Source organism: Polypterus senegalus, chromosome 9, assembly GCF_016835505.1.
Source record: "Polypterus senegalus isolate Bchr_013 chromosome 9, ASM1683550v1, whole genome shotgun sequence".
NCBI lineage: Eukaryota > Metazoa > Chordata > Cladistia > Polypteriformes > Polypteridae > Polypterus > Polypterus senegalus.
The window spans coordinates 126,396,773-126,424,387 of record NC_053162.1 but is presented as its reverse complement, the minus strand read 5'-3'; the positions used below and the strand labels follow the sequence as shown (position 1 = coordinate 126,424,387).

The following is a 27,615-nucleotide window of genomic DNA, read 5'->3' as shown; positions in this document are numbered from 1 at the left end:
CTTAAAAATTAATGCATGGATGAAGTTAATTTCCTTATAGAATTGTCAACTTTAGCAATTTCTATAATAGATAAATGATTTCTTTATGTTGGGGCTTATAGCATAACATAATATTTTCAAACCTTATTAATCCAATTTAGAGATGAAGTAGGCTGCTCTCAGTAGCATCATATGTAAAGCAGAACATAACCCCTGGCAATGCACTAGTAAATTAGAAGGCTCTGTCACAAACAATTCAACAAGGGACTAATTTAGAGTAATCAACAAATTACAAATGGAATGACAGAGAAATCAACTCTCCAGCCAAGTTAAAATGAGAGACATCACGTTACCAAAATTTAAACTTGATCCATTTGGATTAAAAGTCAAGATGGAGGTAAAAAATTTAGGGGTAACTATTGACTCTGACCTGAATTTTAAATCATATTTTAATCAGATTACTAGGACAGCATTTTTTCACTTAAGAAATATAACAAAAGTTAGACCTCTTATACCATTGCAAGATGCTGAGAAATTAGTTCATGCTTTTGTTTTCAGTCGGCTAGATTACTGTGACTCACTTCTCTCGGGACTACCCAAAAAAGACATCAAGCGATTGCAACTAGTGCAGAATGCAGCTGCTAGAATCTTAACTAGGAAAAGAAAATCCAAGCAGATCTCTCCAGTTTTGATGTCACTATGTTGGTCACCTGTGTCATTTAAAATTGTCTTACTGCTTATGGTTTACAAAGCCTTAAATAATCTTGCTCCTATATTTCAGGATGTCTTTCACCTTACACTCCAAAGTGTAATCTTAGATCTTTAAATGAGTGCCTGCTTATAATTCCAAGACCTAAACTTAAAAGAAATAATGAATCAGCCTTCTGCTGTTACGTACCAAAAATCTGGAATAGCTTACCAATAGAAATTCGCCAGGCTAATACAGTTTAAAAAACTGCTTAAAACACATTATTTCAACATGGCTTTCTCATAGCTTCATTTTAGTTTAATCCTGATATTCTGTATATACATTTAATTATCATTATCATTCATGATGGCTCTGAAATCCGTACTAACCTCTACCTTCTATGCTGTTTTTTTTCCGGTTTTCTGTGATAACGATCTGCACCATCATCATATGATCAAAGCACCGTGATGTCCCTACATTGATGGTTTAAAGGCCAGAAGTCCACATGACCGTTATCATCAAGTTCTTTCATGTGAAGCCTGAAAACCATTAGGACTGATTGAGGTAATTTATGTTAGGTAAAATGCCTAGAGGAGGCTGGGGTTTTTGGTGGCCTCTGAACCCCTGCAGATTTTTTTTTTTTTTTCCAGCCGTCTGGTGTTTTGTTTTTTTTTTATTTTTTTCTGTTCTCCCTGGCCACTGGACCTTACCTTTAATCTATGTTAATTAGTATTGCCTAATTTTCCATCCATCAATTATCCAACCCACTATATCCTAACCACAGGGTCATGGGAGTCTGCTGGAGCCAATCCCAGCCAACACAGGGCACAAGGCAGCAAACAAACCTCGGGCAGGGTGCTAGCCCACCACAGGGCACACACACACACCCCCACCCACCAAGCACACACTAGGGACAATTTAAGATCACCAATGCACCTAACCTGCATGTCTTTTGACTGTGGGAGGAAACTGGAGCACCCGGAGGAAACCACACAGACACGAGGAGAACATGCAAACACCATGCAGGGAGGACCTGGGAAGTGAACCCAGGTCTCCTTACTGTGAGGCAGTACTCTGCCGCCCTTTTGACTTTCATTGTTTTCCATTTTATAAGTTTATTTTTAGTTTATTTCATTTCTTATTTGTTTTCATTTTTATTTCCCCACTTTCACTGAGGTATAATGATGTTTCTAAACACTAGTCCTATTTCCATTTTTATATTGCTTTTGATATAAACTCTGCAAAACTTTGTAATGGTACAAATTACAGATTACAGATCAAAGCAATTACTTTCATATCTGATTGAAGTGACCAGATTTACAGGATGTGCTACAGGGTGAAATTATATTTATATCCAAATATTCCCATTATTCCTACTAATAACCTGTTTCAATTCAAAACAAAACAGTTTCCTGTAAATTTCTGTTTTGTAATGACCATCAGTAAAAGCCAATTCACTAGGAAAAATGCAAATTGATATACTGCAGGACTGTTGTACACTTGGGCAATTGTATGTAGCATATTCAAGAGTAAGGAGCTCAAATGAATTCATAATATTACCCCTGGTAAAAAAAATACAAATATTGCATGCAGAGAAGCACTCAATAAGTTACATTCTACTTCTTATACATAAGAAGGACTATGACATCAGGTCCCTAAGACAGATGAAAGTTGAAGATTTTGCAACAGCTTCTCTTGGCTGAACCAGGTCTGCAAATTTGATGCCCACTTCATGCTGCACTTTAACTGAGGCCCATTGTCTTATGAAATTTCCTGTGTATAATTGGGCAACACAGCTAGCAAATCATAAACTGTAAATTACCTTTACAGTTTCCCCTACAAGCTGACCATTTTCAGTCTGTTAATTTCCACAGTAATATATCTACAGTATAATTTAATTGTACTACATGTTTAGATGATGGCTTTTAAAATTAATGTACCTGCATCCCTTTCCATCTATCCTTTCAGCATTACTCCTGTATAATCCAATCATGGACGACCACTACCTATCTTGGTGGAATAAAGGCAGGAAACAACCTTAGAAGGGGTTATCTATCTCACATAAAACACATTCCCCTATACACCCACATACTGGAACAATCTGAAGCTGCCAGTCAACCTAACCCACATATCTTTGGGAAGGGAAGGAAAACATACAGTAAATACTTGGTGAAAACCTTACCCAGACATTTGCATTATTTTTTAATCTGTAATTTTAATTTTGTTATCTTCCTGCTGCCTGTGAAAGTTTATTGAAAGTGCTATTAAAAAGTTAAGTTCAGATTGTAGAAGCATCAATTCCTGGAAGATACCTACTATTATATATTCTTGTACAAAAAAAAAATCACTGATAAAACATTACAAGATTTGCAAGATTATTTCCCAGCTGCAGTAATGAAAGTACACCAATTAAAAATTTCAAGACATCCAAGCAGTAAGAGTATTAACTGGCAGCTGAACTGAGGAACTGAGCATTAATATCTATATAATAAATACTAGTTATGTGTACATGATACAAAATAGAGAAGAGATCCAATATTTAGTTAAGTTGCACCAATAATGCAATTTAAAAGGCAATGGCATGCAAGAAAGCCTATATTGTATATCTGTTTTAAACATAAATTAATTAACTGTAAAGGCAAAGTTTTTTAGAACACTTTTATTGACCATCTTGTTATATTTAACAGAACAAGGAAAGTAGAACAGTATTTCACAGTGGCTTTTGTGTTTGTTTTTTTCATTTAATTTCTTGTTTTGCTTTTTGCCTTTTATTTTTTTGAGGTTTACTCAGGAGCTTTGCAAAAAACCAAGGCACTATCACATCCAGTCAACATCAGTACTAAAGGGGAATACATTTATTGTGGAGTCAAAGGAATAAAAGCTGGTATTTTAATGTATATCATTTTTAAGGCCTCCATGCTGGAGAAAATGGGTGCTAAGCTTAAGAGAGGATATGCACTCTTAGATGGAGTGACTTAAGGTTTGTTAATTTAACAATATGATGAGGACACACTGTGTTGTTTTTTTGTATTTGGATGACTTGAACTATTTTCTACATTCACCTGTCTCCTTTGCCATTAGTCAAACAATCATTCAATAAATTAATTATTATATCCTGAGATGATTTTTTTTCATAAGGACTGTGAATTGTGTATGCTATTGTGAATTGTTTTTTATATTTAATTATCCTTTAACATGATGCTTCATCAATGTTTTATGCTTAATGTCATTATGATAGATTTAAGAGCTAAAGCTGATGTCACCAGAGGGAGGACTCTCTGAACTAAATAAATATTCCATTGTGTCTCTGGGTGAAAAGAGTGGCAATCAGCCTAGTATTAATTATGGAGAAATTCCATGATTTTATTTGTTTAATTTTATTTTACTGTAGTACTATCTGAAAACACAATAGCACTGATTCTCAAAACCAGTACACCTGTTACTTTATTTTGTCGCATTAACTTATCACTGTCTCTGTGCTTTGTACTCCTGATGTGTAAAAAGTGCTTGACAAAATCCATTTAATATTTTTACAGTCAAAATAATTTTACATTTCCAAACATACAACTGAAGATGGGGTTTAAAATATGGCCCAGCGACTGTAAGGACAATCTGAACGTGTCTATGTGGAGCTTTTCTCCAGGAGCTGATCTTTCCTTCTGCAGCCACAAAATGTTTGTATGTGTGTAACTGTGTGTAACAAGTGGAGATTAATACCAGCAATAAATAAAATTAATAAAATCCATAACGTAAACTCTGAAGACCTTGTGTTCTTTTTTTATTCATTCATGTCTTGGTGACATTAAACTGGGGGCTATGTAAGTGAGCATGGGTGAGTGTGTTTTGTGATGGACTAGTGCCCTTAGAGATTTTAAGAATAAATATCTTAACAGTTAAACAATACATTTAATCAAAGTGGCATAACTGTGTCATCTACTGTACGTGCATTGAAGACAGTGCAGCTAATACAGGCATATATGTCTTGCAAAAGAGATAAATTGATTTGGAGGGAGAGGACAATAATAGCTAAGAAAAATGGACAAAAATGTAGAAAGGGGGACAAGCACAACAGGCAAGCTGCTCAGTGTGTCTCACTGTGTCACAGCTCTGTACATTCATATATTTTGCACAGTACACATTGTCTGAATGATTACTGTGATTTTAGCAGCCTACTAGATATACAATTATAAGTTCTTTTGTCTTAAACAATTATGCACAACAGATATTTTTTGTATACATAACAAAAAGTACTCCACTGTTTAGTATATAGTATTTGAAAAGAAATGCAGTGATTATGTATCATATACAATAGAAATCAAAGTGCTCTGGATATACATATATGACTTGTGATAGTCTGGGTTGGCCACAGCTGCCATGTCCCTCTTGACCCCGGAACTGTTGATAGTCACGCTCGGGATGAACTAGGCAATAGGAACATAACAGAAATAGAGGAAGGTGCAAAGTTCAATGTGCTTTAATTTTTCTTCAAATAGGGGTTCAAAACCGTAAGGTGCAATTCAGTGCAGTGTGCTTCATTGATGAATAATAATGTAATACAAACCAGTGCTTCAAGTGGAGATTAATACCAGCAATAAATAAAATTAATAAAATCCATAACGTAAACCCTGAAGACCTTGTGTTCCCTTTTCATTCATTCATGTCTTCTCATCCTAGCACGTCTTTCACCTTTGTACTCCCAGCTCACCCTATTTGGTCTTCTCAGCTGGCGGAGACACCAGCAGCTGCAGTCCCTTTCTCCAGCCTTTGTTCTGACTTCTCCTTCAGCATCTGCCAGAATGTTCTAAGCTAGACATCCACATTACGCTGCCTCCATTGGCATCTGCAAGACGTCGGTCTTCCTCTCACGCCCCTTCTCTGCATATATGGGATCCTTAAGAGACTAATTGATCATTCCTTATTCCTCACTTGTGTTCAATGAGGAAAGATCAACCTCGGGAGAGTCATTCGCTTCCTCCTTCATAGGGTCACTGACAACCTGTCTCCTGACCACCATGCTGACTGATACTCCTGATTATACCCTCTTTTTCTTCTTCATTTCTCTTTTGCTTTTAGTCTGGTCCCTACTCGTTCTCTTCTCAGGCTCCTTTTAATCTGTTAGAGGTGCAAGTACCTTGATTATGCACCCTACAGTACTATGGCTGCATATGAATACAGGCACGCCTATTCTGTCCTAAGCAACCTGTGTCTGCTTTGCCATCCTACTGCGTGCATCTTCACCCACCCAGAGTATGAATTCACCATTCTTACTTATTTTAAACAAACTCCGCCATGGAGGTTTCTCACTACATGACTACAAATATTAATAAAACATATAAGAAAGGGGTCAATTCCTAAGCCATTAATGAAACATGGTATTGCATGGGTTAGTGCACTCATTCTTCTATATCAGACATTTCCAAAACTTTTTTTTCCTTTAAGAAAGGTATGAAAATTATTTATGAGATGAACTTCTGAGTTCTTCACTTTTTCTTTATGTTTTTCCAACGGTCTTACATAAATGTATACTGTAATTTATAGTACCCTTTCCACATAGCTTGGATGTTTTAGTTGACCCTCTTGTTATTTGCTTACAAATTGTTAATTGGCAACTGGTAAAGAAAAGAGCAAATAAAGATTGTAATTTCAGCTTTTTAAAAGTAAATGAAACAGTTAAGGGTTTTCAGTCTTAACAGGAAAGTATACTAAAGTTAAGCCAAAAAGACTGTGCCTTTAGCATCAATAATTGGCTTCTAGAGTCAATAACAAAAACCATCAGCACGTGAGAGCCTTCATGACACCTCAATGTGTTTTATTTTTCTACCACATTTAAGACCACAATACTCATCTAATGTCATTGGGTTAATATTTTTAGAAAGTGACATTGAACAATACATAAACAGTGAAAAACACCTTTGGTGCATGGCTCTGTAAAACACTTGTAATAACAGTATTATAGTCAAAGATTCTGGCACACTCTACAAATTTGATCAAAAAATTATTATTATTATTATGGCTCAGGGAGTTAGTGAGGACATGGATTTTAAGGAAAATAGGAAACAGAAGGTGAGATAAAAAGTTGTATCCTGAAAAATCTTGCAGACGATCTTACCCTGTTAGCTCTGACCTAACTAATAAGCCCAATTTGATGAGACAGGTGCTAACTTTGTTTTGACATTTTAGAACACATCTTTAAATCTAGGATGGAATGCCCATCAGCAGATATGCTGTCATAAGTGCCTTCAATGCAGAATGCACTCCTAAAGTGCTGTAGAAGTACAATGCAGCAACTTTCAATAAAAAATGTATATTTTAAAAAATTGAAATATATGCTGTTTGTTTCTGGTATTGCTGCTATGTGGGGTTGGGTCCCTGTATTTGTGGATTGAGAGTTGTATTTGCATACTTATGTCCAATCAGTGTGAGCATTGGATTGGACCTAGTAAAGGGCCCAACTTAATGATATTTATAGACAGTGTTTTCCTGGAATAGAGAAGCTTGTTCTCTTCAAATAAGGGGGGAGTAGCTAACCTAAATGACGGATTTTAAATACCTTGTTCACAACTATAAGAAAAGTTTTTTGCAATTATTTCTCTCAGCTGGTTAGGGAGTCTTTGGAAATTCTCCAATGGTTCTAGAAGTTTTCTGAGGATTGGTTACTCCAGTTCAGCATATTGTTACTGTAACCCTCATCTGGGGTATAAAAAATGAACATTTTAGATTTTAGACAACAAATGATAATAGTTTATAAATCATCATGAGGTGGACATTTTCAAAAAGTACTAACAAGAGTTATATTTTTTCCATTTAAATTAAATTGTTTCCATTGTAGAAAAATAATTGATGTGTTCCTGTCTCCTACATGCTTGGTCAAGGTGACCTAATGAAGGGACATTATAAAACACTTGTTAAAGTTTATAATTTGTATATTTTGTTTTTTTAAAAACTATTGGAACAAGAACAATAAGTAAAAAAGACAGGGGATTTAAGACCATCTGACAGACAGAGCTCATTATATTGCTCTTCTATATATTTAGAATCACTCTTTTATCTAGACAGAGAAAATTCTTATGTTGTTGTGAATATCTTTGGGATAAAACATTGCTTTGATATGGGACTGTGTTGTTGTGGATGTATTTATATATAACCTAGTTTGGGTATTTTGTGTGTTAAATATCTCATATTTTTATTTAAAATATTTTCTAACTTGTCTTGGAAAGGGTTAACATGTATCACTTTTCTGACAAGTGCAGCAGGACCTCCATAGCAGGTAATGCAAAGAACTTTAAATCTTTTTTTTATGTACTGTAAGTTAATCATTTGACTTTTTATTGTGTGCAGACGCAGCCTACGTGAAAAAATAAAGTTCAAAATTATACAGTAAAAAAGGAAGATAACAATTGCTTTGGCATTTTTTTTAACTTTCTGTTTCAGGTTCTCCATATGTCATGTTACTTCATGTGTTCACAGAAATAATGAATGGAATAGTATGTTGTATGCAATCATTTAGGAATATGAATACAATGACCCCATACTTCAATATTGTAATTTTACTTTAATGTAGTGCTGTATAACAACAACACCTTTATTATTTTGGGAAAATTTTGCTGGAATATAAGGTGATTTACTTGTCAATTTCTTAATAATAATACTACTGTGCCCAGTCTTTGTGGAGTTTGCACATTTTCCCTGCACCTGTGAGGGTTTCTTTGTGCACTTTGTGAGTGTAATAAATTTGTGCATCTGAGTGCATTCTAGACTCATGTTTCTTCTGTGACTGGAATCTAAATTACACCTCATGCTGCAGAAACATGCTCCTTTTCAACATGACTATATATTTTGTGGGATATGGCCGGCCGTTCATCCCGGCCAATACCCCCAGGCCGCCAGGTGGAGCCCTTCTTGCAACATAGAGGTGCCCCGAATTCCAGCAGGGCATCATGAACAGTAGAGTTTTTCATCACAGCCCTGTTGGATACCATGGGGACCTCCAGGGGACGCTGCAGGGAGGGGCAGGGACTGCTATTTTCCCTATAACCCAGAAGTATGTCTTAGGCACAGAGACAGATGAAATAACGTACTTCCGGGATGAAGAAGAAGAGTTTTCACCAGACTCAGAAGTGCTGGATAATCATGTGGACTGAGGGCTCAGAACCACTTCCGGGTCATGAATTATAAAGGACTCCGGGAAATCCCAGACGAGTGAGCTGAGTCGGATGGCAATGCGTCTGGGAGTGGAGGATTGATTAATTGTAGTGATCAATTGATTGTGCATTGGAGTATTGTGGAGTAGTGGTGCTTTGTGTACTTTATTATTATAATAAATATTCATCTTTGGACTTTTATCTGGTGTCTGGCGTCTGGTCTGAGGATTCAAGGGGATGACAGCGCCCCCTATCTTTCACAATTTACAAATGTGGCTATCAGAATGCCGGAGCAGGATAATGATCACTTCGCATAAAACAAAAATTAAAAACCGCTTTATAAGCAAAATAAATACAGTGATATACTTTGAAAATTGTGTAAACAAATGAATCAGTACATTGTTACTAGTGAAAACATAGGTCAGCATTTTTGTACAGTAAAGGGCTTAGAAAAGATACCGTATGTAATAAGAAGACTCAATTTAGTTGAAACAATAAAACAAAAAACACAATGTACCACTTAGTGGTTGATGACAAAAAATTAATTCAGATAAGAAGAGCAAGAAAAGTATCTATGTCTGAGAAAGAGCAGACATAAAGGGGTTGCATTTAGCAAACGGCCATTTGTTGTGCATGTATATTTCTGCTTTGTTTTTGTTCATTTTAAATTATTAGTTTCCTTAAAGTTATTTTATTTCTGTTGATTTTATTTATTATTGGTTAATTATGTATCATCTTCTTAAGTTTGCAAGTGTTAATTGTCATTTTTGGGTGATTCCCCAAGAGGCAGGGCCACCCTGATGTCATAGCTGATGGGTCCTTCTTCTGGCTTTATATTTAAGTTTCTTTTGAAGGCTTCAGTCCCATTTGCAGGTGGGATTAAGGTCCACTGAGGTGAGGCCATTCCAGGCAGGAAAAGGAGGTCTGATTTGGTTTATAAAGTATTTAATGAAGCCTTTTGGAGGTCTAACACCCCTGTTCCATCATGCTTGTGTCTCCAGTTCCCAACATCTTTGTTCCAGAAATAAGGTTATGTTTGATGTGCTAAAGGAAAATGGTCTAAGGGGGCACTTGCACTGTTTAACAATCCTATTTTTAAGAGTGACAGTGAAGGCAACTTTCTTGTTATCACAATCCAAATAAAAACTGCATAGATATCCCAAATCCTCCTGGTGCTTTAAATGTGACCAATGTGCAAGTTACAGCTGTGATGGAAGACACGGATGGACTGGAATCCCTGCTGGATTGGATGGTATTCCTTGTTTGGCCAGTAGGATCTTGTGATGGTTGCATAACAGAGATCAATGGGCATCCCAACTAAGGCACCTGCTGTTGACTGCCATGAAGGAAAAAGATGTATGGATGTGTATCCTGACCCAACTGGAGCAGGGATAAAAAATTGAGAGAGGAAGACTGCTTCATGAGGTCAGGTCTTCCCCCAGTGCACTAGGTGGCAATTCTCCTCTGGTATGGCTCCAGGTTGGACTGGGCAACCTTGCTGGTGTCTTTGTGTGCTGCAAGAAGAGGACTCCATGTTGAATATATATATTAAATTATATTAAAATGTAAATCTGCCCTGGTTGTGAATACCAATCACCAGCAAAACCAACAATGGTTGTGAATAGAACCCATGGCTTCTGTTATACAGTAGACACATTCCTCTCTTGTATAAATAGCATGTATCTTATTTAATTAATCTGAATTGTTCTCTTTGTCTGAGCATCTGTTAATGCTTAGGATGTCTAGTGAAGTGGGAAGAAACACACCCTAGTATGGCTTTACTCAAGTGTTGGCATTAGCAGGATTTTTCTTAAACAAATAATAGAATAAAATTATAAAACAAGTCCACAAAATTATCAATGTAGTAATCTTATTTAGCTTACATCGTGTGAGTTTTATAATTGCATTTATAAATAAAATTGATTCAAAGTGATTCACAAATGAACATATAAGTATTGTTCCATGAACCTTACTATATCATCAGAAAATACTGAATTCTTTGTAGTACAATCAAAATCAGATACACGCTGTATTTTACTGTGTGTTTAACATTTTACATTTTATGATGTTCTCTATTTCCCTAACACTAAGCTGTTATTATGTGATTTTTGTTTTCCAATTTGTATCAACATATAATTCTATATGCATATCAATATATGCCTATCAATAAACCGAAATACTGTATGTATTACTGAAGTGGCCACATAGTTTTACATCACACTAGAACCTCTACTGACACAAAATAAACTTTATCATTTTCTCACATTGTTTTTTTCCCCAAACATACCTGTCCAGCATGCACCAATTACCAGTCGTGGCACTGGAGAAGGTGCGTGCAATGGTCCATTATCGTGGATCAGAGCAGGATCAAAGGTCACACCATCAACATACAGAGTGACGGTTGGGAACTCAAGATTCAGAGCATAATGATGCCAATCATCATCACATACCTATAATAAACAAAAAAATCTGTATTAGAAAGTAACAATAGTAGGACAGTGAAATTCATACTTGCATGTCGAACAAACATGCAATACACTGCGACTTTCTGGCACCATAACAAACTAAAATGTTAAATGCATAACCTCCTTTATTAACCTTAAAGGAGAAAACTTGCAAATCAAAACACAAAGCTCTTCCTACACAAGATCTATAAATGTTACACTCATTACAGGACAGCAATTTCCAAAATGATACCAAAAGCTTTACTAAGAAAACCTATAGATTGTAATGTTACTTTAAAGAGAAAAAAGAACCAGAGCTAAATATAAGATTTTATTATACTCTGTGGTCTTTCATATGCCGAATAAAGTATTAAGTGCTCAGTATTTGTAGTGCTTTTGGATTTTGCAGCATGTAATGACCATTTTGTTTCATCATGCATTACACACGTGCTTAGTGCAGTTTATAGTGCATATCAGGGCCATTTTAATGCATTGGCATGCTGGGCAGTTGCCCGGGGACCCCACGAGCATAGGGGACCCATGCTAATCTATGTATGTTGTGACTTGCCGAGTGGTTCATGTATGTAGGAGCCACAGTGCACTGCTTTGTCCGGGAGCCTATAATGTTATTAAGACGGCCCTGGTGCATATTTAACACTACATGCAGTTATTATGTACAGTATACTGTAGATGTGTATGATAGTCATGATATCATAGCTCCCGGAGTCATTATGTGAGAACTTTGGGAATGAAAGACCCTTAAGCTGAGTCCAAATCCAGGAAAAGATTTATTTCACAGTGTGGCCTAAAGGTTGGGTATTCACTAGGGAAGAAAATCAACATTAAAAGGTGAAGATTCCTAGAAAATAATTTATGAGCAAGACTGAGGTGAAAGAATGAGAATTGGCCTGATATTAAAAATGTCATAAAATGGGGCTGTTGTTTAACACCCTAAACATATGAGAATCAACAACAGTGGGTGAAAGCACTGTTTTATGGTCAGTCTCAGACACCCTTTACTGTGATTTGACAGTTTTACAAGATAAAATGGGATTGCTTGCTCAAGCATATGTCAGGCTGAATGGAACCTAGACCAGAGCATAGATTTAAAGGATACAATGGTCACCAGTGGAAATTAAGCTTGGAGTTGAAAGACCATTGACTCATGGTAAGAACAATATGTGACCAGTATAATGGTTTGTTGGGCAGACAAGGGGACTGTAGACATAAAAAAGGTTGCACAGGACAGGGACATGGCTCACCAAGGTCAAGGATGAACGCAAGTACTGAGAGATACAACCTATATCCAGGGATGGCGCTACTATTAAGGAAAATTAGAGGGGGAGGACCTAGGTACATGGGTTAGCTACACGAGCAGTCAGTGGGTGCACTAATAAGCCTGGCCTAGGGCACAAAATAACTTAGCACCAGCACTACCTATATCATGACACAAATGTAGGACAATGGGTACCATTTGAGGGCTATATGTCGTTTACTGGATGTGTGTTGGTTACTCCTGAAGGGAAACAGGCAAGAGCACCAAGAAAAGTGAAAGAGAGCTGTGGCTGTGTGCAGAAATGCAGCATTTTAAAACTGAGCAATACTCCAGAATGCTAGAGGGTGGGCAACGCAGGATATACTGGGGTGCCTGACCAATCTCTTTATAGAGAGGGGGAGGAAATAGGAAGCTGGCATGAGGTGAACCCCCACCTGACCAATACTGGGCAGCACATGATCCCATTTTATGGAAAAACCATGATCAAAGTATTTACCTTTTTGGATGAACACACAATGGAGAGATAAAGAGGGAAGGGTGTATGTGTGTGTGTTGGAGTGAAAAAGTGAAGAGATTTATAAGCTATTCATCTTAACAGATTGCAATTAACACCTGGACAGTAAGATCTAGAGAAGCAGTCACTTGCCTTTTATGCTTATTTTATACTTATTCACTTCCTTTGCACATCCTTTCTTTTTGTTTTACCTCTAATAAAGAAACTCATTTTTTTGCATATTCTGGTCTCCTTGGAATTTGTCTGTGTAGAAGGGTTACTAATAGAGCACCATATCTTCGTCACACCAGAAGAAAGGTAAGGGAAACAAACACACTGTGATTATAGCCTCACTAAAGTATAATGTGAGGAAAATAAGGAGTCTTCTCTCTGGATAGTAATGATAACAGACATATGTACACAGTAGGCTGGGCAAGTTGTACATATAGCATTTATTGTATAATAATGGTATGCTATACAATACCCATACTTCATTGTTAACTTTGACTCATTGTATATGTAAAGTGCAGGTGTGTCTTTGAGAAATTTGCATTCTGTGACCAAAATGTTTGATGCCTGTGTCCATGTAAGACAAATTAGGCAGTTCATTATAATGTTTCTAGAATTTTGTTTGTATAGTGACAATCACTCTGGCTCCCAAAACATGAATATGTTGTTTATTTAATAATTAAAGTTATAGTGCAATGGTAGCACAGTGGTTACTGCTGCTGTGTCACATCTCCTGCAATACAGAGTTGATTCTTAAATCAATAACTATCTGCTTGCATACTCTCTGCATAGATATGGTGGTTTCTACATACTCTGTAAACACAAGCATGCCAGGTTAACTTGAGATTCAAACTGGTCCAGAACATTGTATGAATATGAACATATGTGTGTGTGCTTTGTGAAGGAAAGTGGTTTCTGCCTTTCACCTGAAGCACCAACGATAACCTAACAGTCATGTCAATCCTGTCATTGTAAAAATGGCTTTATAATTAAAAGACATTGCAAATAAATTTGCTTCTGAACCAAAAAAAATAATCTTTGTGTCTGTCACTTGTATACTGAAATGCAATGAATCAATTGGGAACATAAAAAGTGGAAAGTGAAAGAAGCTCATTTATTACGTTCAAGACAATTCAAACCAAGTGTTAAATAGCTTTTAACCTTAAAAGCTTGTCAACACTTCAGTCTACAGCACTAGGTAATTATACTAAAACACCATAAATCTATCATGATTTAATGTCTATACCTACATTTGTTTCCACTTTAGGGTGAAAGGGTTTTAGCTATACTGCATACCTGTTCTAATTTCCATAGAAATTTGACGGGTCTGGCGTTGTCCAACTGTGGCCAATAGAGCAGAGACAGTCGGCAGCCATGGACAGACAAGGAGTAGTGGGAAAATGAGTCATCTGAGGCAAAGGATCAGAGACAGAGAGTGAGACAGGAAAAGGCACAGATGCTGAGATTTCAAGTTTGAAAGATAAAGAGTGACTTATGAGAATTTAGTTGTCTAGTCAGATAGGTAAATAACTGCTGCAATACAGTCATGGAAAAAGACAATGCTACCTTGTGCTATGCTACTTTAAGATGGTAATTTGACATACCATTACGGGCCGTGCTGCACATCACAGTTTCTTCATCCTTTCTGCTCCTACTTTGTGCTGGTCCTGCAGGCCTATGTTTCATCCATAGCTGCAGAGTAAAGTGATCTCCTGCTGCCAGTGTAAGATCACGCAGAGCAGCCTGGGGCACCACTGCTACATGAGTGGAACCATTGAACGAGTAGACTAATGAGGAATCTGGTGAAGGAAGTGTTGGGAGTCCAGCAGTCCAATTGGATGAAAGTGAAGGAGGTGGAAGTAGGTCCACCTCACCACGGACAGCTCCTGTAAGGAAGGAAGGTGTTGTTTCAGCAGGTTGTTGTTTATTCTGACATTTGGTCTTATCCAATAATTTATACACACCACAGAGACGTCGGACTGAGCGATCCGAATAGCCATCTCTGTCACAGCCCTTCCCAATATGATTTGTTTGCAGTTCCACCGTGGCCTGGATATTCCACACTGGTTCCTCACATGTCTCCAGGTGCATATTTGGAAAGAGTGGTACACTGCCTGAGCCTGGAGTGTACTCAATGCGCTTAACCCAGCCTATAAGCCAACGAAAGGAAAACAATACAGAAAAGAAAAAGAATAAAGGCTTACAAACGTGTAACATTTATTTTAGCTTGCAGCCGGTGTCCTCTTGACTACCTACAATAGTAAGAGCTTCACTGCTTCTTTTTGTGAAAGCAATAATTGCAACATTCACCTAGAATTCTGTTAGTGTATTTTTTTTTACCTTCTTCCATCAATATTTCAGTGTTACCCGAATTCATTTTAAAACTTTTACTTTTAACCTACATGTTCCCACAGGCCCTTCTCCTTATCACCTTTAGTCTCCGGTCTCTCATTTCTTTAAAAAACCTCTGATCTGCTCCCGATACCTGCTTTTGCCTTTGTTCTTCCCATAAGAGCTAAAATTAAACTTTACAGTTCTTATTCCAAAGCTGTGAAATGAGCATACTATGACCATTCAAACTACTTCCAATATAATGATATAATGTTCAGACTTTCTTTGAAGACAAGGCTATTGGGACCTCTTAAATATTCTGCCCTCTGTTCTCCTTCTGGATAGCTTTTTATCGAAACTAACAGCCATCACCTTGAGGTGGTTTTGCTATACTATTAGTTTATATTCAGCTGTGGAAATAATTAAAGCAATAAGCATCTTGTGCTGTACATTAAATATTAAAATCTGTTCTTGTTTATTTATATATATATTTTATTACTGATGTTTAGCATGTTGCCTTTGATAATAATAATAATAATAATAATAATAATAATAATAATAATAATAATAATAATAATGAATACTCCAACCAAAAATGATATTTTTTTAGCTGTTACTTACTCTGTGTTGGTTATGGTAATGTCAAATAAAAAGCAGGCAAGAAGAAAAGAGGAAGGCCTAAGAGGAGTTTTATGGATGTGCTGAGAGAGGACATGCAGGTAATCAGTGTAACAGAGCAAGATGTAGAGGACAGGAAGATATGGAAAAAGATGATCCGATGTGGCAAAGCCTAATGGGAGCAGCCGAAAGAAGAAGAAGAAGATTGTTTTTTTCATGGAGAATGACGATAACAAAATTACTGATACAATACGCATCAATAGGGACCAACACTGAAGTACAGCAAACAGTAACAAAATGTTCATGAAAAGAGCAGAAAGTCCCACAATCCATCTGCCAGTTATCCAGTCTTACGTTCCAAATATATATTTTGGCTAAAATTGTGTTAAACAATTTTTGCTCATGCACAACAGGAATGTGTCAAAATGGAACTAACTCTTTTTGAATTGAAGACTCATCAGTGGCAAATATTCATTCAACTTATGATAAACTGAAAACTTAAGATCCTTTTCTAAGCTATAACATGCTGAGCAGAACTGTGTATATTAATTAATACAATAAGGTGTGCATGCAAAATAAGTAATAATCAATGACATATTCAAAGAACAAAATGGCCGGCATGCATGCATTATTTCTTACATAGGAAACAAGAAAATTTTTATATGAGATTAAATTAAAAATATGTTCACCTATCCAGCCTGGCTTGCAGGTGGGTTTGACTTCGATCTGGACTTCTGTGTCTTGGGCAGCTCTTTTTTTCCCACAGTCATAAGCCGTCACTGAGAAGTGATAGTACCGCTGCCTGCGGAAGTCAAGGACCTCTGTGTTCTTGATGTTTCCTTAGAAACAGAGTGGGTGACGTGAGAAAAATAGCAGTAAGGAGATGAATTGAGCATCTAATGATAATATAACTGAGAACCAGCAACAAAGGTTCTTCAGAGAGTAGCTTGCCACACAAGTCTCTGTCTTTAGCATTGCACTTAAGCCAACCCAGAAGCTCTGATCATCTCAGGCATGAACTGTTTCTTGCTAAATACACAGAGTAAATGCACTATTACTTTTAGGTGTCTTCTGTTAACAGATAAAGATGGTGTATCATTTTAATGGATAAAGGCATCTGCTAAATAAATAACAATAGTAATAATAATTTATCATGGTGTGTACTAATGATGAATGTGAGAGCTTTACAACACCCCCTTCCAACATTTCCAACAGAACACAGTTTCACATCATAAACAGAAGTCCTATATGGACGCTGTAGAAAAAGATAACAGCAGTTACAGTATTATTTAGAACATGGATAAGTATTTGCCACATCCTAAAAGACGAGTCTATTAGGTTGTGATATCTCAGAAAGACAGTAACAAAAATCAGCAAGACAAAACAGACACGTGACTACTTACCATCATTATCAATGGAAAATGGAATATTAGGTGTTAAGATTTCATAGAAACATATCTGACTGAACTGTGGTGAGCAGTCAGCATCAATTGCCTCCACACGCAGTATGCGGTCATAGAGACGCCCCTCGCTCACTGACACCTGGTAGACTCTCTCAACAAAGACGGGTGCAAATTCATTTACATCATTGACTCGCACATGAACTGTGGCTCTAAGAGGAAAAAAAAAAGTTAAGATTTGTCATGAGAAGCTTTTGGTATTTCTGTGTTTATTTTATTGTTGTCATTTTGATTTAACCAATGTTGTGTTGATCATGTGAGTTATTCATGTTCATTCTACACTCTATCTAAACAAGTCTTTGTGTAGTGCAATATTGTAGGTAAAGGCATTTTTTACTAGATTTTTACTTTGTGTATCATTACTTATGCTGTAAAACTATACAAAATTAAAAAATAGCTTTATACAGTATAGATTCATAACATTGTTAATACAACAGTGTGTTATCCAAGAAAAGGTATTCCATATTTTGTCATTCTGGATATATTTATCACAGTGCTTCTGAGAATGTGTCCTTCAAGTAATAAACTGAGTCTTTCTACCTATCTGTCTAACCACACACATATACTTGCATACATACATAACATGCACAGTTTAGCTCCTCTACCCTGCCTGTATCCATATTTTGATGAATACCAGTTATTTTCTGCCACTGAAACTACAAAACATTCATCCTGTATGTGATTCTTTTCTTATGTTATTGATGTGATGATCTATTTTTTTCAGGCCCTCGTCCTTTTTTTTTTTTAAAAAAAACTACATTTCAGCCTTGTGCAAATTAAAATGAAAAATTAAAGCATTGCCTTTTGGTATATCTTAAGAAACTTAAAGAGAGTTAAAGGATTAGTTTATATTGTTTCTTACTTATCCTTCCTGTAAAAAAACTCTAGGTTTTTAATTATTCCCATAACATTTGCCATTTTACATTTATGCATGCATTAATAAAAGAAGCTATACTTTAATGACTTCCATTTTAGCAGCACTTCTTCTAGAAAAAATACAGCCTTTAGAATTATGCATTTTGTCTCAAATCTGCAGAGTATTTAGTGTATGAAGTCTTCTTATCTTTTTCTCTCTTATTTACTGTGACATTAGATTTTAATCAAGATATTACTTTCAGTATTTTTGACACATATGCTCTCCTTTAAACCAAAATAATGCCATATGTCTTGTATATGTGGTGTTTCTAACAAATTATAATATAGCTACAGATCATTATGAACGCAGCATTATATTTTACAAGTAGTGTATAAAATTCTACATTATTCTAGATTTTCTAACTATGGATGCGTTTATCACAGTACTTTTGACAATGTGTCTTTCAGGTAATAAACACAATTCTGTCTATATGTTGCTTTCTGTGCCACTGTTTTCAGTAAAAGGCATTCTGTTCTTGCTGTGCTTGCTGCTCATTGTGAAGCCGACTATTAATAAGACTGACTAACTTGTGTGATTTTTTTGTGTTGCTTCCATCAGGGCCTTCTCCACAGTCATATGCCTGGATGGTAAAAGTGTGCTCCCGCTGTGATTCACAGTCCAATGGCTCTTTTGCTCGAATAAGGCCCTCCCCAGTGGACTTATCTAGGACAACAGCTTCAAATGGCACTGATCCTCCAGAGTTTGGACCACCATGGATTCGAAACCCACAAATTTCTCCTAGGGATGTAAATAAAAACAGACATGAGTTAAAAAAGCATGACTGGAATGTAAGATGAAAAAAGTCACTGTGATATAAAATTATAAAATTTTGTAGGTTAAATTGGAGATGGAAATTTTGGAATGATCCTCAGATAAAAATGATGATAAAACAGATTAAACATGTTCCTGTTTCACTGTATAAACCACACAAATGGTAGTAATTTACCTTCTTTGTGAATCTGTTTTTGTAAGTTTATATGTCTATGTTAAAACAAGGTGTGAGTGGCTAAACCTGCTATTTTATGGCTTCTTTTATCTTATGCAATGCTCTTTTCACCTAGCATCCTATATTTCTTACATTTACAAATTTATTCACCTGTTTTTTTTCTGTTTAACTTCCAGGAGTTTTAAATAATATATCTACTAATACTGATGTCCTGTTAGGAGACAATCTCTTCATTTTACAGGATTCTTGGTCACGATTTACATGAAAACAAAAAATAAATCAATTATGTGCAAGTTTTAACCAATTCTCCAAGCGTGACACCGGCACTACAATATTCTGTTATCTACGATTAGAGTTCTAATATGTTTTACAATAAAAACTTTATTTACAATATGTCTTAATTGCTGTAATTTAGAAAGGGACAACATATCATTACAGAGGCTGGCATGGCTGCCTTACCACTCTATTGATTTATGCTTACTGGTCAGATTGGGTAACTCCTATATAGAATTTACATTTTCTCTTTATGCTTGTGTTTATCCATTTTTTGGGTGACATGTAAAAAGAATGCAAGTGAGATGAACTGGCAACTTTGTATGTGTTTTTTGCAAATGATTGGCATTCTTTTTTTAGGTTTGCTTCCTGCATTGTGTTTATTGCTTATGAGATAGAATCCAACCCCATATACCCCAAAGAGAAAGCTAATTGAACATTCAAAAGTTGAAACCTAAAAAAAATCAAACTTTCTTGGCCAAGTTACCTGCATAATGCAGGGGTGCATCTTTATCCAGGGCAAAGAGTGGGGGGTTAAGTAACACCGTGTTGTCATTTTCCATCACGATTCCTTGGTATTCTGTTTCAATCCATGGTTTATGTTTATTGGCTAAAGGAAAAATAGAAATTAGTAAGAATAACAATTAAATAACTGAAAAACATAAGTCTAGAAGTATCAGATAGAAGCCTAATAGAATGGTTCTTTATTAATAGTCTCCACACGCTTTCTATCACTTATTCTCTCATTCTCACTCTCTCTCTCCTAACTGTGTCGCATGGATTACAGCAGATTACTCTCTCTATCCCATATTTCAACAATCTGAATTTAAAAAATAATTTTAAAAAAGCACAAATGTAACGCTTGTGTCACCTTCATATGCACAAAGCAGTCAGCATGTTATGTGGTAGTGTGAATAGAGGATAATGAAAATTAGCATTTCTTCAAGTGGAGCCCACACAGTTAAACCTCTGCTAATTTAAACTGCGAGAGGCCCTGCAGAGTAAAGACCAAATCTTACAGGGTGCAAATGAACCGTTAAAAATGTCCATCCAAATATTACCAAAGTGTGCCACAAGGTTTACAGAATGTTATCCTATGCCAAAAGCAACATAAAAAAGAGAAATCAACAACATTTTAACATATTTTGCGATTTAGGCTGCTCAACTGCAACAGCAATGCAGAGACTGCCATTAATAATCTTCCTTATTTATCTGCATAGGATTATTGTGAGGCCAGTTGGGACTGTACAGTGCATCTTTTGAAAGAACCGAGGTACAGTTCCAGAATGATCAAAACAATCCATTTCAGGGTCAGTGATCTATGTCTGAATTTGATTTATGAATTTATTTGTTTAAGGAGAAACATATCAACACCATTTTACTATTGCTTAAAAAGTAATTGATTACATAAAGGGTATTTTATTTCCAAATTCTGTTCTAAATTAATTAACCCCCTCAGACTCTGCGTGAATTAGCCTATACATATGTAAGGACTATCATGACTATCACAATTAAAATGCTATGTATTATAATGAAAGCGAAATTTCAGATGAAGAACCATGTCAACACCGATACAAATGAGAAGACATGGAAAGGGACATGAGGAAGGTTGGGATGATTAGGAAAAAAGACGATGATGAAGCATGTGATAACGGGGGCGGCGCTGACGCAGGTGCGAGACTGCACATCCGTAACTTACCTTTGTTGGCGGCTCCCGGGCTCCCGGACAGCAACACCAGCGCCCCCCACAGTGCTAGAGCTGTCCGCTGCCTCGGTGCCCCCATCACTAATATCCTATAGAGCAGATGAGCCACCAGCCAAAAGGAAAGAAGAAAGACAATGGTGGATTAACAATTTGCGGCGCACAGTATCTCATTAGCTCCCCCTACCCCTGAAAAAGCTGCGCCAAGCGCGACATTAATACAGAGCCCCCCAGTAGGCAATTTAAACCCCCACGCGCATCTTTCGGTGCCATACGCAATATTGTCAGCAGCAGCAACCACAGCAGCAGCAGCAGCAGCAGCAGCAGAGAACACTCTTTAAGTGCTGCCGCGCCGCTCGCTCTGTCGCTCCATCTTCTTTTGCAGCCTGCACATCTTTCGCATCACGCCTTCTTTTAATGCAATTGCGATGAAAAGAATATAACTGTGTAAGTGATTAGTGATTACCTTTTGCCCAAACCGTATGCTGCCGGACGCTGTAATCTGTGCTCCTCTATTCTGCCTCTGTGCAGGATTTGGATTATTACTATAAAGCCTTTTCCAATATTTTTATTCGTCCGTATCCCAGCTGACTGAATTTCTATCTATTCGATTCGTCCATTCGTAGTATTCCCTCTCTTCTCCGGGTAATCCTTTAATTATTCATGGAGTTCTAGCTACTGTGATCCCGATTCTCTCCGCGTCGTTTAAGGTTCAGGATAAAACAGAAATTTCTGTGGCTGTCGCTCCCCCCGGTCCCCCTCCCCTTTCTATCGCTCTAAAGTGATATCGGCCTCGCCCCCTCCTGCAAAACAACCTGGTGCCCCCTCCCACCTCTCTTTCCCTGACCGACCAGACTGCAGGATGACGTCATCGCAGCATGACACCCCTTACACTCCCCCTGTTCACCACGACATATGAGAGAACGAGAAAGAGAGAGAGAGAGAGAGAGAACGAAGCGCATAGGAAAAATAAAACCGGGCGTTGAGGTCAGTACTTTTTCTCAAATACTTAAAACAGAAAGTGACTGAAAAGAAGCACTAACGAAATATAGCTCTTTTGATCATTCTGTCATCACACACGCACACATATATATATAATAGCAAGGACGCAGGTTTCCAAAGTTAATCTAAAACTTGACTGCAGAAATGTCAGTCAACACTAAGTAACAAAAAAAAAAGATGATGCAGCTGATGGTAGTGATCAGAAAGAATTTATTTAAAAAGCAAACAGCATGTCCTACAATGGGAAGAACTAGAAATCTATATTTGGAACACACAGTAAGTCTATATTATAGGAAAGCAAGCCATATCAGCATTGACATTACCTAGTTTATCATTGTTTAAATACTTGAAGCAAATCAAAGAACACAAAAGACAAGAAGATACACAAAAAGAACTTTTCTAAGGAAAGGTTAATTCTCAGGTAAACCAATGGCATACAGTATGTTAAGAGAATACCAGGGCAGACTGATATACACAAAGTTTGAATATTTCAAAGGTGACATGACAGGAAATCCTGTTGCATGATACAAATGCTATGAGATGTCTCCAAATTAATATGGTGCAAATACTGTAATTTCAAAATAGCAGTGTTTTAGGAAGAAAGCACATGTGTTCTAATAAAGTTTGGAATTAAGATAATACATAGTATATATTTAAATGAACAACAGGGACTGCCTAAGCAAAAAAAGAAAAAAAAGAAAAATTACATACACACAGAGACATGCAATGATTGCAGAATACATCACTAAAATAAGCCAACATGTAAAGAAGGCCCCATAAGTAGATAAGCACATTGCACAATGGATGCTTGGGCAGATGCTATTTTCCCATGGAACCAATGGAAACATAGGTAAAAGTAGAACACATGGCCTATACTGCATCTTAGTGAGGATGTTACATAATGGATATACAATCTTCATCACTGAATCTAGGAAACATAGGTGAGAGCAGACCATGTGGCTCATATTCTTACTGGGGGGCCCATGTTTGAACAGTGGTTAGAATCACAGCCTAGTCATTGTTTGTGCAGAGCTTGCACATTTACCCCATATCCACATTTTATTTTCACGTTTTTAGCTCTCATCCCAAAGCTATGCATTTTATTTTGATTTAATCTTTTATCAGTAGATGTGTGATTGAGTGTCCCATGTGAAATACTAGTGCTCTACCAAAGTGCAGGTTATTCACATGCTGCCAGGATGTGGTTTAGCTTGTTGCTATCCTAAACTGGAATAAGAAGGATCAGAAATCAGATCACTAGTCCTGTTAGCCCTTTGAATGATAAAACAGTCTATGAAAACAAGAAACATTTCTCCATTACTTGTTAAAGACAGGCATGATGGTGCAGTTTTTTCTACATTACTGTCTCAAACCTCCAGGAGAATGGATTCTAATGTTGGTTTAGTTACTGTTTGTATGAAATCTACAAGGTCTCTCCTTTGTTCTTCTTATTTTCATGCTCTTCATAATCAGCTTGTCCTACCTCTTTATTGTAATCTAGCACCTTAGAGAATAGGCAATAAGAAACATATATAATAAACAATAAATCATTTCAGAATACTGAGATTGATGCTCCCTTTTAAACATAATAACATAATACAAACTTGTCACAAAATGCAATTCTAGCATCATTGTTATCATAGAACTGAGAAATGATTGGTAAGTTCACTAAAAATAACCAGTTTTCACGAATTTCAAATGTTAGAAGCATGCTCTTTAAATAACACTACAGTATCTTCCCACCTCATTTGTATGGGATTATCTGTCAATTTTATTTCAAATGTACTTTATCCAGCTTTAGAGTAAGTGGGTCCTAGCTATCCCAGCAACATATTATGCAAGCCAAATTGCAAACCTGGATGGGATTTTAAAGGATAAGTTCAGTATTTTTTAAGTTGAAGTTACTTCATCACAATCATGGTATATATTAATTTGCCACATGAAATTGACCCCTAAAGTGAAGCATTTGTATAAATTAAAAAAAGAACCTAGCCTACTTTTGTCCTTTAAAATGGAAGTACAGTAAGTAGTGAGCAGAAGCACATATCCTGTCTCCATTAAAAAGGGCTGAATCTTACAAAGGTTTTTTGCTTTTTCCTTCCTAAAACAACTTTGATGTGCTCTTTGGTAATATGTGTGCAGTCTCAAGACATGGATCAATAATAATTGTATCAGGGTTGGTTCCTGCCTTGTGGCCTATGCTAGCTGGCATAGGCTCCTGCAACCCTGTTCTGGATTAAGGGGGTTAGAAACTGACATGACATGATGGAGTAGAAATAACTTTGGCTTGAAAAAATATATACTTCAAGTATTAGTATGTTCATGTTGATACTTCAATTAAACTGAATCGATTAGATAACAGATTGGAGTTTAAAAACAATATTTGTTAATCAGTGGCAGGAGCCAAATGCAAGATAAGCAGAAGATGAAATTAATCAAGGAGTAAACAACTTAATAGTTCTGCCTTAAGCAGAACACAGGATTGGTCCATTAAGTGTAAATTTACAGGTCACTGCACATACAGGATTAGTTTTTGTTTGAGGAAAAAGACAAGTTAGTGCCTTAAAGGACAGAATTTAGTTACATGTAGCACAAATCAGGTTTAGTCCATCTATCAGAAAAGCTAGACCAGACCTAGACTATGAGACAACTTGAAAAGAAAACACAAAACAAGTCAGATTCATGGAGTCATTTAGCTCACAGCACAGAATGAGTTATGCTCACCACATTGCATAAGACAGCAGATCCTTAACACAAATTGGTAGTAGAATCAGTCAATTACAAATAGTGTACTCTAAACAAGAGGCCCTCGGCAGTGAAACAATTGTGTTATCTATGTCAGTCATGAGAAAACTGCATTAACCATCCTCTAAAGAAAGTGTAGCCGTGTCCATTCTAAGCTGGTGCTGACCATCTAATACCAAAGAGTATTATTATTTTATTGCCGAACACTGACATTTCATAGCTTTGCAGTATAGCTTTACAGCATAGATAATCCAGAATACTGTCCCGGGGTCAGCTCACATCCAACTTTTCTGAAATGGATTCTGTGATACATATTATTTAGTCTGCAACATATAGTTTTCTTCCTTTGTCAGTCTTTGTTTCCTTGAAATACTATTTAGCTATTCAAATATCACCATCTGTGTCTGTTAGTGGAGCATGCACGTGCTATATACTCTGTTATATAGAAATGTGATGCTTCTGTGATAGTATATTGAAATGAACTACATAGACTGCATTTTTGCAAGTCAGTAAGAAATACATCTGTCATCCACAGACCTTAGTGCGGGGTCAGCATATCACATCCCACAAATCACCCCACCCCCAACTAGAGCACATTAGGAACAGACTAATCAGGTTAGGTTATGTGGGTTGAACTGTCTTCTGCGATGTGGAACAATCACACAACAAAGTAATGGATTATCCGCAAATCTCAAAAACATTTTTTTTTAATTTTATATAGCACCTTTTATAATAATATAAAAGTAGTGTTTTATATGATTAGCACATGGCATGTTCTATTTTTAGAAAATTACATTGTTGGAACCTTATCATACTTCACTAAATGATTCTTTCAGGTTTACAAAGTGAGCCATTTGAGACAATGGCATAAGCATGTCTTCTGGATTCAAGTTCCAACCTCCAGCTGCTAAGCCACACTAGGCTCTAGCTCCTTGCTAGTCATAAGACATAATCGGGTCATTTTTGTCGCTTAGCAGAGAGCAGGATATGCTTGTCAAACAACAAATGAGAAGTAAAAAAAAAATGGAGCAGGATCAGTTCATTGCAAGGAAAGAGCATGACTGAACTTCAGGAAATAATAAATCATACTGCAATCCGTGACCTACAGGAAGTTTGAGCTTTTGTTGATATTAAATAAACTCATAATAGAAAAAAGCTCCAGTAAGTAAGTCTTCACCTTAATATAGGACCCTTGAGCATCCTCCTTACATTTTTCGTTTCCTCTGTGCTTTAAGATTCAATTGGAAATAAAACTATGACAGGATTTTCTTGAAGGGTTAGCAGCCTTGTGCAGACATTATAATCAACAGTAAATGAAACAGCAAACACCAAACTAAAGAACGGCACACTGAAGATATGAGAGGAGAGAGAAAAGAAAGATAACGTGTTATTTAATCTGTGCTCAAATAGTCACATCAAATATTTATTAAAAAAAAAATTCCAATTAATTTTATGCACCTTTATTTACCTTTACTAATGAATATGCTCAAAACTACCAGTTACCACTGGAATTCAGATAAATACAAAGTTAAAAATTAAGAAAGATAAGAAACATGCTAAAGTCTTGGAAACATGCAGCAGGTCTTGAATTATGCAGATACAAAAATACTTGGGACAATCTTTTCTTGCATAAAGTAACTGTCTGGCAGACCCAAACCTATGAGAAGCACTGTCATCTTAAAGAAGTAATGTTAGCTGCTTATGTAAAAAGGCCTGTAGGATTTGCAAAAATAAAATGTGCTGAGAGTATGAAAACAACCCTAACAATGGTAGAAAAACTGGTTCCCCTTTTCTGCATCTAAGATACAGCCACCCTGGTTCAGAATGAGTAGAATTCAGTGCAGGTTTCTGTTGATGCCTAGGACACCATGTCAGGTCTTCTTTTCCAAAGGACACTTCTATAAGATCCCTAGACAAAAAAGATTGGCTTTCCATGTTATGTTTGGCAGGTGCTGCAGCTGTACACACTGAGAGGCCTTCAGAGACATTTCAGATGGACCTTTCATTTGACAGAGAGAGAAAGAAAAAGATGAGAGAATTTTTCTTCTGTTGCTCAGTTTAAACAATTTGTATTTTTTTTCTCTGAAACTGGGGACACTAATAAGAATTTTGTACAATTAGAAAATAAAACTTTAACTGTGGAATTTATGTAAATAGAAATACAACAACAGCAACAAAAAAAATAACTGGTACCCAGAAGCAGTGGTTCAACGTGTATGAAAACCAATATGATAAATAAAATATATTCAGGAATATAAATAATTAGGTATACATACTGTATTTTTTATATTTAACACTCCCACTAAAAGACTGCATATCAGACAGGACCAATAATAAAACAAATAACCATTACAGGAATATGACAGCTGGATAATTTTGGCAGTGCCACTCGATGTCCAGAAATGAAATAACATATGAGGACAGAAGAATAATGTAATGTACCATCTCAAAACCTACATCAATGCTTTTCACTAAATACTGAAATATGGTGTTTATTGCAGATTACAAGTTAACATCTTGGATTATAGCCTGATGACTTACAATGATGGGTTCTCCGTTCATGTAATCCATTATGGTGTCTTCCTTTAAATG

General features: G+C 36.5%; 1 protein-coding gene across 2 annotated transcripts in view; it reads right to left on the bottom strand.

The window, feature by feature from the left end:
* Positions 1 to 22,048, bottom strand: part of clstn3 (calsyntenin 3) — a 40,268-nt gene extending 18,220 nt beyond the window's left edge. The window contains exons 1-10 of one of the 2 annotated variants that reach the window (XM_039763776.1): positions 21,743 to 22,048; positions 21,274 to 21,392; positions 20,062 to 20,184; positions 18,883 to 19,093; positions 17,383 to 17,591; positions 16,669 to 16,818; positions 14,995 to 15,180; positions 14,635 to 14,916; positions 14,327 to 14,439; positions 11,096 to 11,258 (exon numbers count right to left, since the gene is read on the bottom strand). In XM_039763776.1, the coding sequence (XP_039619710.1) occupies positions 11,096 to 11,258; positions 14,327 to 14,439; positions 14,635 to 14,916; positions 14,995 to 15,180; positions 16,669 to 16,818; positions 17,383 to 17,591; positions 18,883 to 19,093; positions 20,062 to 20,184; positions 21,274 to 21,358 (1,522 nt within the window). In that variant the 5' untranslated portion in view covers positions 21,359 to 21,392; positions 21,743 to 22,048. The remainder of the gene's footprint in view (positions 1 to 11,095; positions 11,259 to 14,326; positions 14,440 to 14,634; positions 14,917 to 14,994; positions 15,181 to 16,668; positions 16,819 to 17,382; positions 17,592 to 18,882; positions 19,094 to 20,061; positions 20,185 to 21,273; positions 21,393 to 21,742) is intronic. The other variant, XM_039763775.1, reaches the window with a different exon arrangement.
* Between the last annotated feature and the right edge of the window lie 5,567 nt (positions 22,049 to 27,615).